Source organism: Pogoniulus pusillus, chromosome 14 (assembly GCF_015220805.1).
Source record: "Pogoniulus pusillus isolate bPogPus1 chromosome 14, bPogPus1.pri, whole genome shotgun sequence".
Classification (NCBI taxonomy): Eukaryota; Metazoa; Chordata; class Aves; order Piciformes; family Lybiidae; genus Pogoniulus; species Pogoniulus pusillus.
In genome coordinates this window covers 14,448,992-14,465,834 of record NC_087277.1, presented here as the reverse complement: position 1 = coordinate 14,465,834, position 16,843 = coordinate 14,448,992, and the positions used below count along the sequence as shown (strand labels likewise).

The 16,843-nt window shown below is 37.2% G+C and overlaps 1 protein-coding gene across 4 annotated transcripts in view; it reads right to left on the bottom strand.

Annotated features, from left to right (window-relative positions):
- The window catches only part of KHDRBS3 (KH RNA binding domain containing, signal transduction associated 3), a 90,564-nt gene that overhangs the window by 50,840 nt on the left and 22,881 nt on the right, over positions 1-16,843 (bottom strand). For all 4 annotated transcript variants that reach the window (XR_010304802.1, XM_064154337.1, XM_064154338.1 and 1 more), the window contains exons 2-3: positions 13,567-13,685; positions 4,137-4,253 (exon numbers count right to left, since the gene is read on the bottom strand). Coding sequence is in view for 3 of the 4 variants with exons in the window: in XM_064154337.1 (XP_064010407.1) it covers positions 4,137-4,253; positions 13,567-13,685 (236 nt within the window). In the remaining variant the exon portion in view is untranslated. The remainder of the gene's footprint in view (positions 1-4,136; positions 4,254-13,566; positions 13,686-16,843) is intronic.

Below are 16,843 nucleotides of genomic sequence, written 5' to 3'. Positions count from 1 at the left end.
TCAGAACGGTGTCATCGAGTGATTTAAGACACAAAATAGGACCCATCAGCTTCTGCTCACATATAAAAACTGTAGCACAAGGGAAAATGTTCCCAGTTTTCCCAGGTCCCAGTTTTTCTGTAGAAGACACTGAGAAAAGTAAAAGATGCAGCCTCTTCTCAAAAGTCCTTAGAAACATGTTTGACCTTGTATCCCGCAAAAGCAAGGTTTTAAGCAAGGTTTTAGCAATACTACTTCAATTGTAGCATTACTCCACTGCTCAGGTATTTCCTATTTCCTGTTCTGAGATTCTGACCACATGAGTACATCCACAGAATTGCACTTCTCTGATATGAAACTGTGAGCAGGTGGAAGGAGAACATTAAAGAGAAAAGTTCACTAGTTATTTCAGAAGAGAATTTGTTTCTTTTATTCTATTTCATCCAGCCACTTCAGTATGATTGAGAATCTATGACTTCAGTGCAATGGAGCAGAGCTCATTCATTTCTCAATTACCTGCATTCACATGCGTAACACTCACAGACCTATAGGACATTATTTGTTAGTTTCAAGTAGGTTCCCCCACAATGTTTATCTGACAGGTACATTCCGAGAGACTAAAGGACCATTAAAAACAATCGCACTGTATTACCAGATGTTATACCAAGTTCTTAGCAATTCTGCTATTTGGAAAACAAAGCCCTAAGAATTCTCCCTTGCTGTTTATTGTACTTAGCAAACACCAGGCAAGTACTTAATCCTTTAGATTACTAAAACTACAGTTTCAGTGATAGCTGAAATACTCCCATGTACATACTCCTTAATTATGGGTTCGGGCTTATAATGATATTCTGTTTCTGCTTCTCATAAGTACAATACTCATCATCATACCTCATGTTTGACTATAGGAATGCTTAAAAGGGATCACCAGAATCACTAGAGCATGAAGAGGCTAGCATCAGTAGGCTTAGACTTTATCAGTAAAATCATTATCTTCTCAATACAAGAAACACACCCCAGGCAATGAAATAAACTAATACAAACTTCAAAGATCTTACACACTTAATTTTAACAGGAATTGTTCCTCACTTCATCAAGGATTAGGGTTGGGCCAGCTGCTAAACAAGTAATAGACTAACTCCTCTCTAAGGACGTTCTTTAAGAACAGTTTTTTCAAGACATATGAAGGAATAATTAGCTCTAAGAGCTGGTACTTTTCATCATTTCCCCCTTTGTTTTAAGGGAAAAACTCACTGTGCAGTCTGATGCACAAAGAATGAAGAACCAAGAAAATTTATTTCTATAGTAACCAACCAACTTGCCCAGTAACTGCAATAAGCAAAAGAAAAATTACTATTTCATGTGCCTGGTAAAAAAAAAAATTCAGTGTAGATTGTTTTAAAATCATTCCCATTGGCAAGCTGTTAAAGTAACTTTATCCTTTTCTTCTTGCTTCCCTTGCAAAGTTCACTTTGATCAAAACGTTCTCATTTTCAATTGTGTAATCCAATTTGGCAATAACCTCCTCTCCACAACTCTTAGTAGCACACAAATGACAATTTAGCTCACTCACTGGCCTGTATCTCCCAACCTTGGCCATATTTTTTTTTCAGGGAGCTTTTTATTTCTCATGATGAACAACAAAAGCCACAGCTTGTTCCCAATCTAGAATCTCTGACAGTATTTTTAATGCCCAGGAGACACTCTGCTCTCCATCAATTGACAGTACATTGGCTAAGCTTGACCAATGCATCTGGATGCTTCTTGGTTGGCCAAAAGAGATTTTTTTTTTCACCTGTACTACAATGAAGATTCAATAGCTGCAGAAAAGATGAAATCAAACCAGATGCAGAACAAGGTCACAACGTCCTTTTTTTTTTTAAAAAAAAGTGTTCTTCCAATATGTTATCACACAAAATACATCACACCCAATGGCTCATGGTTTGGTCAATCTGATTCAACTTCATATTTCCAGTATAGACACAGCCTTGCAATACTGCACTCAGGGCAAGCTCTCTCATAAGGCTCCAAATTTCCTTTGTATCTTGTGCTCTTGTATTTCATTCCCTTCATGGTCCACAGCAAGGCTGAGCACTAGCACAGCTTATGATGTATAGCACCACAAGACATGAGGCAATATCTACTAAAGTTAATATACTTTGCTCTGCAGAGCTCTATGTTCTTCATCCTACTTGTCAAGGTATCAAGAAACAGATGTTAGCCCTAGAAATCTACTGCTTTAAATTGTAAGTTGACTAGTAGTATTTATCAAAATATGCTAATAGTACTATCTATTTCCATCTTTACTACATCACCTTTGATTTAGGTTCTAAGTTCCTTTGGGTACTAGCTGATATCTAATTTTAATGTTATCTTAAATTTGGCTGCTGTCAGGTTTTGTAAACCATTCAGAATGTTCCAGTTGCTGAAAGGCCTGTGCCAGTCTCAAACTACTGGTAACATGTGGTTAAACCACTGGAGTAGAAGGCTTTAAATTACTTCATCAGATTTACAATATAAAAGTAATTTTGTCATTAAATAAATTCTGAAATGGGTCCTTATAATTTTCCACACTCCTGCAGACACGGGACACTCGCTAGTAGAAAGTTAGTGATGAAATAACAATACAGCTTGGAGAATACACATTAATAGGAGTATTATTTAGCTTACACATCACATTGAAGTTTTCTGCTAACAGCTCAAGCTAAGAACTTTATTAGCCACTTAAAAATTGCTTTAACAGCTTTGGATAGCATCTCAAGGAAAAGTCAAATAAAAAGTTTAATGAAGTAATTGTTCAAAGAAACAGAAATTCCAATGGTTTTTATATAGAAACCTTTAAGACTCTTTCCCAGGACTCGAAGGTTCATATTAGGATCTGAACTTTACAGTAGGAGCTTCAGCTTTTAATATAACAAGCTTTTTTTTAATACTGCAGTCATTAGAAAAATTCAGGGGCCTTTCCATTCCATGACACATCTCATTCTGATACAGAAACATGTAATGCAGCAACAGAAGCATGACAGTTTGACACATTCTGCAAGAACTGTGAAAGTTCACCAAGCATTATTTAAAGCAGGATTTAGAGATTTACTTTGTCATCCTGGCTTACAGCAACTTCAGTTTTCATTCTTTAAAGAGGAAATTAGTTCTTTAGTGGCACAGAACAAAGTAATTTATGTGCTCTGATGAAGTTGATAAACACCATAAATCACCTAACGTTTTTATTTTGCTGATCTAGAGATGACCTAGGTAATAGGCAGTTTAGGAATTTCAGTAGCCAGCCATCTAAGTTACAATTCCATATGCATGTCATTATCTGTCTTCACAACACACAGTATTTTTAAGTTTCAGCTTACATAACCTCTGAAAGATTTCAGTGGAGGCCTATAAAACATGGTATGCTGCAGGCAAGAAATATGTTCACGTGTTTTAATTTGCATCGTTAGGAAGGCTTCAATAATAAAATGCCGCTCACCAGACAGGTGACAGCTCATTGATGTACACTTATCTGCTACAGATTTAGGCAAAGATTAATTCCAGTAGAGAGTGAAACTGATTAGTAACAACACCTATCAAGCTAAAGGTTTCTTTTCTGCTGACTGCTTTGGCTCTTGTAATGGACACGTCCACCATAACCAAATACTTCACATGAAAACAATTTCAGTTTGTCAACTGTTTCAGCTGCATATGTCATCCTCAGAGATGTGAGGGGGTTTTAGTTTGTTTAACCTTATTAATTTCCACTTTTGCCTAAAATTGTTATTTAGTGTTATATGTTATGTGAAAATGTTCACATTTATCCAAAATTCAAGTTCCTTCAAAGGCAGAAACAGTGACACGGTCATTTTGGAATTAATCACTACCAACTGTTCAAGACCAGTCTGGTAAGGCCACACTTACATCCCCAGCAACCATAGCTTGGGAGGAGAGGATGGGGACACTACAGACAACCCATGAAAGCCTCAAAATGTTCAGTAAGAACAAACTCCTTAGAGAAAACAAATTCCATTTGAATCCAATTAATACAAGAATATCCAGTGCTTTCTTTTTAACTATCTTTTTATTTGCTCAAAAATCTTTTCCACAGTTTCACTTCCAGTAACTTTAGGCAAGTTACAACATTCAAACACTCCACTAACATAATAAGCACTTACCTTTGTCTTGTCCCTCATAGAACCTTTCCCCAAAATAGACATTTTTGTTAGGGTTTCTTCCTGTAAACGCTTTAGGGAATTACCACGTGGACCCAAAAGTTTTCCCACAAAGTTGAACTGCAAGAGCAACAACAATAAAAAAAATTAAGCTCATTGGATTTTTAAGCATAAATTAACAAGCAAAATGGAGTATTCTGATGAAGCAATTTTTCGTTCTAGATAGAAACAAGTAGCAGATCATATGCTATACAATCTCCAAGTACAACTGTGTAGGACAATTAACAGCATGTCATTAGTTCCACCAGATGTCAATAGAACAGAAGTACCTGAACTCAGAAATCAAATAGTATAAAGAGAACTTTGTGTTTAATCCACTCAACACTAAAAACAGATGTGCTCAAACTGCAATTCAGTTTTTCCAACAATTGTTACCAAGTACATAACCATAAAATCAAAGCTGGCAGCTATCTCAGACAATACTCACAAAAGCTCTGAAGAAAAATATTTTAATTGCTTTATCTTTCTCTGAAGATTAATGAAGTAACCCAGACAATACAGCTACACTAAAACACAGAAACAGGCAATGAATTAAATCCAGAGAACATCAGCATATATCTCCAATCCCAAATCAGAATCAGCACTTGAAGATCTACTCAACTAACACTCAACTTTCATATTAGTTTACCAAAGCCAATTGAGATTCATTCTGACGGCATAGTGGAGCCACAAAAAAAAAAGGGGGGGGAGGGGGGCAAAAAACCCCAAACATTTCAATTTATAGAAAACACCAAAACATATTCCTGGTGCTCTTTCAGACTCTGAAGTTCTTCAGAGGAGAAGTAGGCTAAAGAAAAACAGGTATCAAAAAAAAAAGAAATCCATTCATAACAATGGAAAACAAGGAAGAATTTTCCTCCTATCATTTCAAGGACACAAGTGGCTTTGGAGCCAGGAAGCATGAAAAGTCTCATGAGCACTGCTCCACAGAGAGTGCTTCACATACCAGGAGAGAAGTTATGTGCATTCAACAGTCCACTTTTATATATCACTGCACAGTACTTTGAAAGTTATAAATTTGAAGTATAGTTAGAGAAGACTCCAAAATTTACTTAAAAGTACACAGACAACTGTTTCAGTTGAGGGAAAAAAATGACAAAGAGGCAATAACATAAACTATTATTGAAAGTTGGTATGCAATGCTGCAAACACTTCCCAAAAATAATATACTCCTGTATGGGATTCACATGGTTAAGAATCTGATAGCAGGAAGATGCAGAGATGACCATTCCACATAGATCATGGAAGCTATCCCCACTTTGCATAAAGCCAGCTCCAAGGCAGACCCATCACTAACCAAAGCTTAGTACATCAGCAACATACCACTGGTGGTAAGACATTTAAGAAATGATAAACACACTGCAAAGCTGAGAGAAGTGAGATGCCCTGGAGATAATAAGATCAGTGAAGATGGGAGGGAAGGAGGTGCTTCAGCAGATTCTCGTGTAGCCCATGGAGAAAACCATGACTGAGTAGGCTCTTCTCTAACAGCACATGAAGCATCACAGAGGAGCATCTATCCACTATCACCCATGGAAGGATAAAAAAAAAGCCCACTAAATACAGAAATTTAATTTTATTCCCCTTAGTACTTTCAAATTCAATTTCCAATGTAGACCTGAGTTAGAAACAGGATTTAAGTCAACAAACTGTTTATGGATGATTAATGTCCACAGAAGGTACTAAATTTAAGACCTTGCATGAGCTAGACTTCTCTGAAATTATCAGGCCAAATCTGAAGAAATCCTCAGGCAATTTCTTTTTTTTTTTTTAACTAGGTATATTAACTTTCCTCCCTTGAAAATCCTAAGATAGATTCATCAGAAACAAGTTGCCCAGTAAAATGATGGAAAAACTTCCTTGTACAGAATATTCAAGACTCAGGGTCATTGTGCAACCTACAGGCATGATTTCACCAGGAGGGTGTACCAGATGTTCTGCAGAGGTCCCTTCCATCTTGGACTTCATGTTATTATTTTTGAAGGTATAACTGCAAGGGACACAAACAGCTCATAACAAGTTTGAGCTTCTAGAAGTTAATAGATCCTTGTCAATAGTTTCCTTAAAGAATTGTTACTTAGGAGCAAGGAGGTCATAGTTCAGCTCAAATGAAAGCTTTCACTTTGTGCAATACTACATAAATTTTTCAAGCACTACTTAGGATTAGTTACGATTACTTTAAAATAGCCTTGTAAGTTATTAGGAACAGAAATAACTACTGCATACTCATTTAAAATGAGTTATTTTCCATTTACAGTAAGGTATGCTGAAATTATTTCAGAATGTTGAGTGGCTGTGATTTGGTACAGCCCAAATTTCCAGCAGCAATCTTAGTTGAAATTTTCAGATGAAGTTCTACTCATTTTTTGACTGAAATTTAGAACTAGTCAGGCATGTATTTAACTATGCCATGCATAGCTCTGAGTATCACTTCCTAACTGGAACAAACAACAACCTGACAATTAAAACACAAACTACAAATCATAACAAATGGAAGTGCATGCATGCAACAAAAGCAAAATCCACTTTGTATGCAAAGTAACTAAAAAGCTTTGGTGCTCAAAGATGTGAGTGTTATGAAGCACACATTTACTCCAGATGTATTGTTTGTTTTAAAGTCAAATAGTTTAGTATATTGTGTATATCTAAAACTTGACTTACAAAACTTTAATACTACCAAAATCTGTCACCTTCAGAAAAAGTGGAAGCTACTACCTATACAAGCAGCTGCACAGATGACATGTTTAAGACAATACATTGAATAAACACAAAAACGCTTTACTTGTATCCTGAGATCTGAACTATTCCTTTTTGTGTGCTGAGGCTCCAAATATTAAATTTGACAAGTCTGAAGCATGAGAAACTTGTGCTCCAAGTCTGAAATAGGGTTGGACTTGATGATCTGTGAGGTCTCTTCCAACCCTGATGATACTGTGATACTGTGAAATTCTGCTGATTTGAAAGCCCAGTACCTCTAGACATTGAGCACTACTTAAAAATGGCTTACAATGCATTCTCAAAGCCTCTTTGCTCTAAAAAGCTTTGGAAGTTTTCAGTCAATAAACAAAAGCTATTTATGATATTGAATGAATCTTTTTCAGTGGAAAACAATTACTTAAATAAAAAAAATCCAGTACCTGTTCAAACTACTGGTTTAGTCTCTTTTTATTTCAAATCAGACACATCTGATAAAAAGTTTATTTTGAAATACTTCAGAGGCATAAAAACAGACAAAAAAAAATCAGCCACTATGTTGCTAGCACTATTTACACACTACTATATCAAAGTAGTGTCAATCAAAAAGTAAAAGGACTCAACCAAAGGTATAAAAGCAACTACACCACAAGCAGGTTTTCATCACTAAACTGACAAATTTAGGCTATATGCTGGTGTAACAGAAGTAAGCCTGGAACAACCAGTTTAGCTCTTACAAAATATAACAGAAGGCCAAAAAGAAAACTCAGGTCTATTGCTGCACTAAAGCTTATAAACGATCTCTGAATTACAGGCAGTGGGCAGTAGCAAAAAGACACCTGTGCATCTCCCTACAAGTCAGATGTCACATTCATGGCCTCTGGCCCAGAACTAAACATCCAAGGCTTCCCTTTTCTCTCACCCTTCTTCCTAGTACAGCACAATCATATTGAACTGCTGTACATACTCAAAATTGCCTCCAAGAGCTTCACTGCTTCCAAGAAGCTTCACTTCTTTCCAGCAGAAGCTGGTCTGGAAGTTGCAGCCATATTCACACTTCTACAACTGAGTTGAAGAGTCAGTCATGAATGTTATTCTACACTGAATGAATTGCCTGCACTAAATCATGGATTGCCTCTGGAACAGGCTGCCCAGGGCACTTTTGGAGTCTCTCTCCCTCGAGATATTCAAAACCCACCTGGATGCATTCCTGTATGACCTGGTATAGGTGATCCTGCTCTGGTTGAGAGGTTGGACTAGATGATTTTTTTGAGGTCACTTCCAATCCCTAACATTCTGTAATTCTGTGGTTAAGACAGCTTTTGCTGCCTTAGGCAAGAATCAGGATATTATGAAGGTATGTAAAGCAGAAAATAAAGTTCCCAATTTAAAGTTGCTTCTAGACCACCTCTGAAGGACATGCCAAACACCTCAAAATATCCTGGAGAAGAGGAGGCTCAGGGGTGACCTTATTGCTGTCTACAACTACCTGAAGGGTGGTTGTGGCCAGGAGGAGGTTGCTCTCTTCTCTCAGGTGGCCAGCACCAGCACAAGAGGACACAGTCTCAAGCTACACCTGGGGAAATTTAGGCTTGAGGTGAGGAGAAAGTTCTTCACTGAGAGAGTCATTGGACACTGGAATGGGCTTCCCGGGGAGGTGGTGGAGTCGCCGTCCCTGGGGCTGTTCAAGGCAGGATTGGATGTGACACTTGGTGCCATGGTCTAGCCTTGAGCTCTGTGGTAAAGGGTTGGACTTGATGATCTGTGAGGTCTCTTCCAACCTTGGTGATACTGTGATAAGTTACAGCAAAACATTTAAGGCATCTTTGCAAAAATTGTCAGCAAGATTCAGATTAACAGACCTAGGAGGAGACAATTAGAGATGGGAAAAATTCTCATCTCAGCTACAGTTCAAGCCAAATAACACTCTAGTAGTTATAAATGACACTCCTTGTAAGTTTTACATCATTTGAACAAAAGGACACAAGATTTAAGGGTTGTTATTTCCTCTGATTGCTCAAAGTGCATTCTCCTGTATCTGCATCTCTACTTTGTAGGTAAAATACACTATGAAGTGCAACAGCTCCTCCTCAAATTCCTCAGATACAGGATTTTATCTCTTGGCCACAGTGTCCACTATCCCACAAGTACTAGCTTATACTGAAGGTATGCATGTTTTCCTTTTAAAGATTACATTAAGCAATAGCTATGTAACTAAAAAAAAAAAAAATCATATATACTTTAAATACTTTTTAACAAATCAACAGAAACAATCATTTTACTTGAAAACAGTTTCTTCTCTAGATATGCCTACATGTATGTAAGAAGCATTTTTGCATATATAGTACAATGAAGACTAAAATCTCTTACTTCAGAATCTCCACATAAAATAAGACTATTAGTTCTCTAGAGATCTATCTCCTTATCAGATCACCACTTGAAGTGATTCCCCTAACAGTTCTGGAGAAAACAGCCACACAGAGTATTCAAGTGAAAGACTCTTTGCATAAGCATTTGATCTGCTATATGAACTTCAGCAAAAAAGGAATGGATGCAAATGTTGCAACATTTGAAATTGTATATATTATGGAAAGGGGGATATAATGCAAAAAGTAATACTTTTTTAGTCCCACCAAGACAAGAGTGCTGAAAATGCTTCATCCAGCTTACAATATTTAGTGAAAGTGTAAAAGCTGGACCAAATGCTCTCCAGTAAAGCTCTAAGCCATTGTCACTGAAGTCATAGAAAGCTTTCTTGGTATATTAGTATTCTGCAATGGTTCCTCTGTGACAGGGTCACTATTAAAATCAGTTACATTAATATTACATTCCCTTATAGTGACCTAAACCCAGAAAACTTCAGGATTTTTCATACTCATTTCAAGAACAAAAGATTCCTATAGAAAGGTAGTGCAAACTCCTTCAAACAATGAAGTGATAGTCTTGAAACATTTAACAAGAAGAAGAACAGAAAACATAGTCAATTGCTCTCGAGTTTCTCAAAAGCTATACTGGTAGTATGCTTGATGCTTGCTCTCCCATGTCAGTTAAGGTTGTATAACCACTTTTTCACATTTCTACTCTGAGAAATTCTTGGAGCTAAGCTATAATGACAAATTGCTTCTACCTAGTCATGTAAGTAAAATATTAATCTCTCTATGGCTTTATGTAACAACTGCAGATATACTGTATATGACAATGGCATTTAAACCAGGATATTTTGACTTTAACCATTAAGCTAAAAGGCTTAAGTGGGTACCAGTTCTGTAACTCTGTAACTGTTGAGAAAATAAATATATATAAAGCCTCATGTCAGGGAATAGCAGACAATTCCTTACTGACTTCTGAGGTTTACTCTGTATTCAAGTGTGGATCTATAAGCAACTTCTAAAACAGTAGCCTGTTGTAAAACAAAAGTAGTTCCCATAGTTTTGATCCACCTTACGGAAAACTATCGTTCCATTTATTATCCATGGAAGTAATTTCTTCTCTGAGTTCAGAACACTTAAACTCACTACACTGTCACAGCAAAATCAATTTTCTGAGGCTAAACTTCTTGATGATGAATATTTATTAAACGTATCTAAGCTATGAAAGACCTTCCACATACACTGGCATTTCATACAAGTGTTAGGACAGATCCAGAGTCCCTTCACCAAGACAACCACATTGTGACCTTCTGTGGCCAGCTCACTTTTTCTGCCTTAAGTCTGTGCAAGCTTGAAGATTATTTTCAAGCACAAAATGCAACTGAAGAACAGGTTTAAGGGCCACATTTTAACACTTCACCTAGAGTCGTTTGAAGCATTCAGTTCATCAAATAGTAAGGTGTGTTAAATTATCCTGGATCTCATTGTCTAAACTGACAAGATCTCCTTCATTAACTGCAGTTCAAACACACAGCATGCACAGGGACTCCCCACTATAGGTAACTTGATTGGATCCCCACCTTAAGAAGCTGGACTTTCTTTGGTTGTACAAAAGCCCTCACCTAAATGCCTCATTCATTTCCATTATTATCGCCTTTCAGACTTCTCAGAGGAACCTGTAGAGTTGGATCAATCTGAACAATTCATAATGAGATTGTACACAATCAGATTTTGAAGAGACTTGACTGCACCAAATCTGTAGCAGAGAGTTTCCACAAAATTGTGTCTTACCAAGTAAGACTGTCACCATATCAGGACATTAATTCAGGGTTTATTTTAATGCATACAGGAGTCTGTAAGAAACAAAGCAATGAATTCAAATGCATAAGTAGCCTCAAGCATAAACTGAACATGACCCCTGAGACTATCCTAAATTATGTCATAAAGCAGACAAAAACTCAAGCTGTCTTCATTACTCTATCACTTTCCAGCAGGGTCTAAACAAGGAAAGAGACACATTTAGAACAACTAGCTTTACCATGAGATTAGGACTGTTAATACTGCCAAGGTCTGAGGAAGGCAAAAAGACCTCAGCTAAAAGATACAAATTTATAGCACTGCAGAGGCAACCAAGAGCTGTTAAGCAGGAGGTAAATCAAGCACTTCACTACAGAGACTCAACTGTTTGCACACCAAGCAGAAAATCAGAAACTCATAAGGATTTTTCATGGAGAGGAAAGTTATTTTATAACAAGTGAAAAATCTACTTTTGAATCTGAGGTCTACCGGATTCTTTTCCAACAGAAATCCAGATGCTCTGACCTTCAGTTGAATAGCTTTCTGCTGCAGTTAACCTGTCACCTTCCAGGGCTGTCAGAGGTAATGAGGCTGAATTTGCACAGGACTTAGCTATGAGCCCATGAGAATATATCTGACAGGACAGGTAATATGAGTAGGCAGTACAATGCTAGGCTGATCAGATCAGAGCTAGGACTGCCTGACCTGTGTTGAGGATATTATGATTTATTCAAGGAGTCAGAGTTACAAGTTTTAAAAAGGGAAAGGGCTATTAAATACTTAAAGAAAATTTAGTAAACCCTGTGTCAGGTCTAGTAAACTGACTGAATGAAGGTAGTATAGTGGTGGGCTGTTCATATACCTCATTTAATTGGGGAAGCACTACTTTATTCATGAAGTTCAAAGAAAAAATTCCCACCACTTGCTGGATACACAAGTTTGCCAGTAGCAACCCAAAGCAGTAGGAAAATGCCAGTTTGAGAGATTTATCAATTATTGCAGTGAATGAGTCATCTTCAAAAATCAGATTCTCTGTGTACTAACATCAAAAAGGCTAGATCTCCCAAAAGACCCAACACATCCTTTTGTTCAGGATCTTGCACAATAACTAACTCTATTAGTGTGGACTGCAGACACAGCTTGCTAGAAGAACTGTTCCAAAGTCAACATTGACATGCAGAAAATATTTGAGGACTTCAGCTATATTTGTCTTAAGTTTCACTCTTCTGAAACATTTTTTTCATCAAACTTGATCAGTAGGAAGGAGGTAATTGCTTATAAATTGGAACCAAATCTTTTAACCATTTTCTGAGTATCTTGGCACCTTCTACAAATGACATATTTGCTTTAATACTAACACCTCTTGTAGGCAAAATGGTTTAGGAAAGTGCACAAACACACAGAGGTGTAAAGCATTTACATGAAGCATCATGGCAGGTCTTATAAGCACCACATAATCCTTTCTGCTTATGTTACACAGAATCTGAATACACAATGTATGCACCCTCAATACAGCTCAGCAAAACCAAGATGATTGTAGCAATTCTGTATATACTCCAAAAGACTTGACAAAGCATCCCTAATTCAAGCCCTCCTCTGGACACAATTAACAAGAGAATCAGCCTTTAGAACAACCATTAGGATGCAAACAAACTGTTACCCTGAGTACATGCATTCAAAACTCACATCACTCAGAGCAGACTACAGGTAAGCCAGAACAGAGCTCTCAGTTTGCCACACTGAAGCTGTGTCACTTCATTCAAAATATTCCAGTTTACTGCATATCAGAAACAAACACAAGCCTGATCCTATTAAACAAATGATACTAAACAGTAGTGACTGCTTGTGGTTTAGAGTGATAGAATGGTTTAGTTTGGAAGGGACTTTAAAAGTCATCTAGTTCAATCCATCTGCCATGGACAGGGACACTTTCCATTAAGCCAGGTTGCTTCAAACCCCACCCAACATGGCCTTGAACTTTTTCAGGCATGGGGCATCTACAATTTCTGGGCAACCTGTTTCAGTATCTCACCACCCTCACAGTGGTGAGCTCAATCTAGCCTCTATTTAAAACCATTACCTCTTATCCTGTCACATCTCTAATAGACAGTCCCTACCCATCGCTTCTGTAGGCTCCCTTTAAGTGCTAGAAGGCATTATAAGGTCTTATCAGAGCTTTCTCTTCTTGACATTAAGCAACCCCAACTCTCAGCCAGTCCTCAGAGGAGAGGTGCTCTTCAGTGTATTTTATTCCTTCTGATGCTACAATGAGGATCTCACTATTCTGAAAATATGACTCATCATTTGTTCTCAACATAATATGTGGCCAGCACTTTTCTGGACATTTTTTTCCAATAAGAAGCATTCCTACCTTAGAATTTCTACAGAGCAGAATGCAGAACAGCAACAGTAGACAGTAAATAGTTTTAAGTACAGCTGCTAAAAAAATCCTAGTTATGAGTGGATTTTTTTGTAACTCATTAAAATTCATGAAGCATGAAAATTGGACTTACCTTAGGGAACTGTTTTACTGGAATCAAAACTTTTTGCCCCAACTTCATATTTTTATTGATGACTACATCAATATACTTTTCTTCTTCCTTTCCTTCTCCTTTTTGGAATTTTTCAATTTCTGTGAAAGGAAAAAATAGTTCATTATTTTGCTCAGTTTAATACAATAATCTAAAAGCTGAGAAATCTGCAGTCTGTATAGATTTAACACTTTTAAATGCTAGTATTTTATGGTGTATTTTTGTAACTAATACATACAGCTGGTCAAACAGGTCAAAGAAAAGAAACACATGCTGCCTTTTTCAGCTCTTTTAACATGTGCACATCAGCACCCTGAATTAGCATTGCAAACATTTTAAGTGCTCACTTCTAACTTGGCACATTTTAGCTGGCTAAAAGTAGTAAAAACAATTCTTAGATACCTTTTTCATTTTCAAATTAAGAAAAACCAAAACCTTACAGCACAGTTTAATACTTGACTATTTCATTCTTATCTACTAGAAACAAAGCACAGAGCTTTAACCGTAGCTGTCTACACTACACTTAAAAACAAATACCAAACCCATCCTCCAAAATTTCAGGAATGTGGTTGAGACAGATCACACCCAAAAACCTGAGATTAGTGTTATATTAATGGTAGAATTGTTAGGAATGAGATTTAGAAGTTCCAGTGGAGGCTACATGACTGCTCACTCTAGAGATACATACTGAACCAATTCTTGATTACATGTCCAAGCACTGTCTCTCCAATGTGCTAATGAGAAACTACAGATTTCGTTTCACTGGCTGGCAAATATGAAGAGCATACGAGATGACTAAAATGAAGCACTGCTTGAAACCACAGCTGGACTGGGGCCAGCATGCTGTGGGTTGCAGTGCTAAACCTGATAGCACAGAACATACCAAAATCCAACCACTTTCAGAAGTGCAACAGAAGATCATCTATGGACAACTAGCACTTGCTTGCCAGAATCATCTCCAAGTACCCTGTTAGCTTTTCACAAGAAACACCCTTCTACTCAAACAATGAAAGCAAATTATATTTATCAGGACTTTGAAATCCTCATGGAAATGTGATCTTATGCCAACAAGAGACTGTAAGAAAAAAATTTGAGTGCAAGGAAGCCAATCAAAAATATAGAAAGTATCCTTGAGGTACACTTTAAAAGACGGTTTAATTTGAAATTACTTCCAAACAGAATAAATACTAAACCAACACATTTCTTACTGCTGAAAAAATCCATGCATCATTAGCAGCTTTAATGAGTTCCCGTCTGTTCCCATTTACCACAGAAACTAAGATGCTAACATCTTTCCCACTAATGGACACTCCAAACTTCCCTGCAAGTTTTCCCCTCCCTAGCAGACAAGAGGAAATAAATACAACTGCATTTTTTTCAAGTTAGTGTTCTATGACTAAAACACTGAGAAAGGCAAACTAGCCTCAGCTTACCTAAAGATCTCTTGAAAGAAAAGCCTTCCCCAGCTATACTTTCTCATCATCTTGACAAGTCTCTAGGAATCTTTTTTATTCAATCATACAGATTTCAGCAATGTAAGCATTTTGGAGGAGCTCCATCGAAACAACTTCAGCAGCATGCTCAGAAAGAACTCAGCACAAAGGCTCCTGAGGAACAACTTAACAGATGGATCCAGGTAAAAATGCAATTCACATGCTTTGGGTTTTTTTTTTTTTTAGTACATACTTTATGGGCTAGAAAATTATAGGCAATTGGATAGATGGAAAGTTACACTGAAATTCTTCAGATCAAACTTTCATAGGGTATGAAGCTCCTACGCAGAAAGCAGATGACTGATATTTTCTAGAAGCCAAAGTTTCACATTCAGATATGAGTGCAATACTAATACAGGACTTCAATACAAACCATTTTTAACAGTAACACTGCTTCCTGATAGAAAGTTATGATAAAGCTCTTTGACTTCTGGAAAATGAACCTATACATTTGAGATTTGCACATTTGACGAGTGAAAAACAAATATAACTCTGACTTTTAATGCTGTTGTTGGCATACCTTTTTGAAAGTATAAATACTCAAAGCTCAAAACCAATCAAAATATGTTGTTTTTTTCCTCAACATTTTACACTAAAACACCAAATATTAGATCTAATAAAAGTGAAATCACAGGTGCATTAAGATCAGGAAGGCCGTCCAAGATCAATGATTAAATTATTACACCCCTTTTATTATAAAACAAACAGCTACAACAAAATCTCACTTCATTTGGAACTGACTTCAAGGGTTAAGTGTAGAATTTGTTGAGAACAGTCAGAACAGCAAGGTGCAACTCCACTCAAAATTAAACTTTAAATTAGCACAGTGCTGCAGTATTTTGGAACCCATAAGTATACATGAAAGAGTCCTGGAAGACAGACACAAAACCTTTATGAGTTTCCAGCATCTGTAATCACTTTCTGTATGAACAATTACTGTCACAGTGAAGGTCTTCCTGAAGTAATCTTATCTAAACTTACAAAATAAAAGTACATTTAACACTAAAGCCCACCGTGTTTTTATAAACTAGGAAAGCTAAAAAATTGCTTTCTCTTTTTGAGTTCTATATTACCATGTAAAACTGCAATCCTTCTGCCCATCTACAAATGTAATTTAACCAAAAAATAAGTTCCAGAAACAGTAAGGAATTCTAAATTAGAGTCCCACTCCCAGTTAATGGATGAAGAGTGGTTTAAAGAAGTTCTTAGAAATTGCCAGAAAACACTGCATCTAAAAGTCAGACTTGTTTTGGCAGCACTCAGATGTCCCAAATGGACTTGTCAAAGTTAAAATGTATTTGTAGATCTAAGAGCAGAATTATCATAGAATCATAAAATCAACCAGGTTGGAAGAGATCTCCAAGATCATCCAGTCCAACCTAGCACCCAGCCCTAGCCTGTCAACTGGACCATGGCACCAAGTGCCTCATCCAGTCTTTTCCTGAACACCTCCAGGGACGGTGACTCCACCACCTCCCTGGGCAGCCCATTCCATTGCAAATCACTCTCTCTGCCAACAACTTCCTCCTAACATCCAGTCTAGACTTCCCCCGGCACAATTTGAGACTGTCCCCCCTTGTTCTATTGCTGGTTGTCTGGGAGAAGAGACCAACCCCCACCTGGCTACAACCTCCCTTTGGGTAGTTGTAACAATCTCAGTGACATTCTCTATATGAGCCAGCTGCAGAAATTCCTGGAGAGATGATCACACTTATTTGTATTTCCTAAATATTCTAGCTTATGTAAATTACTTGAATCCAGTATTC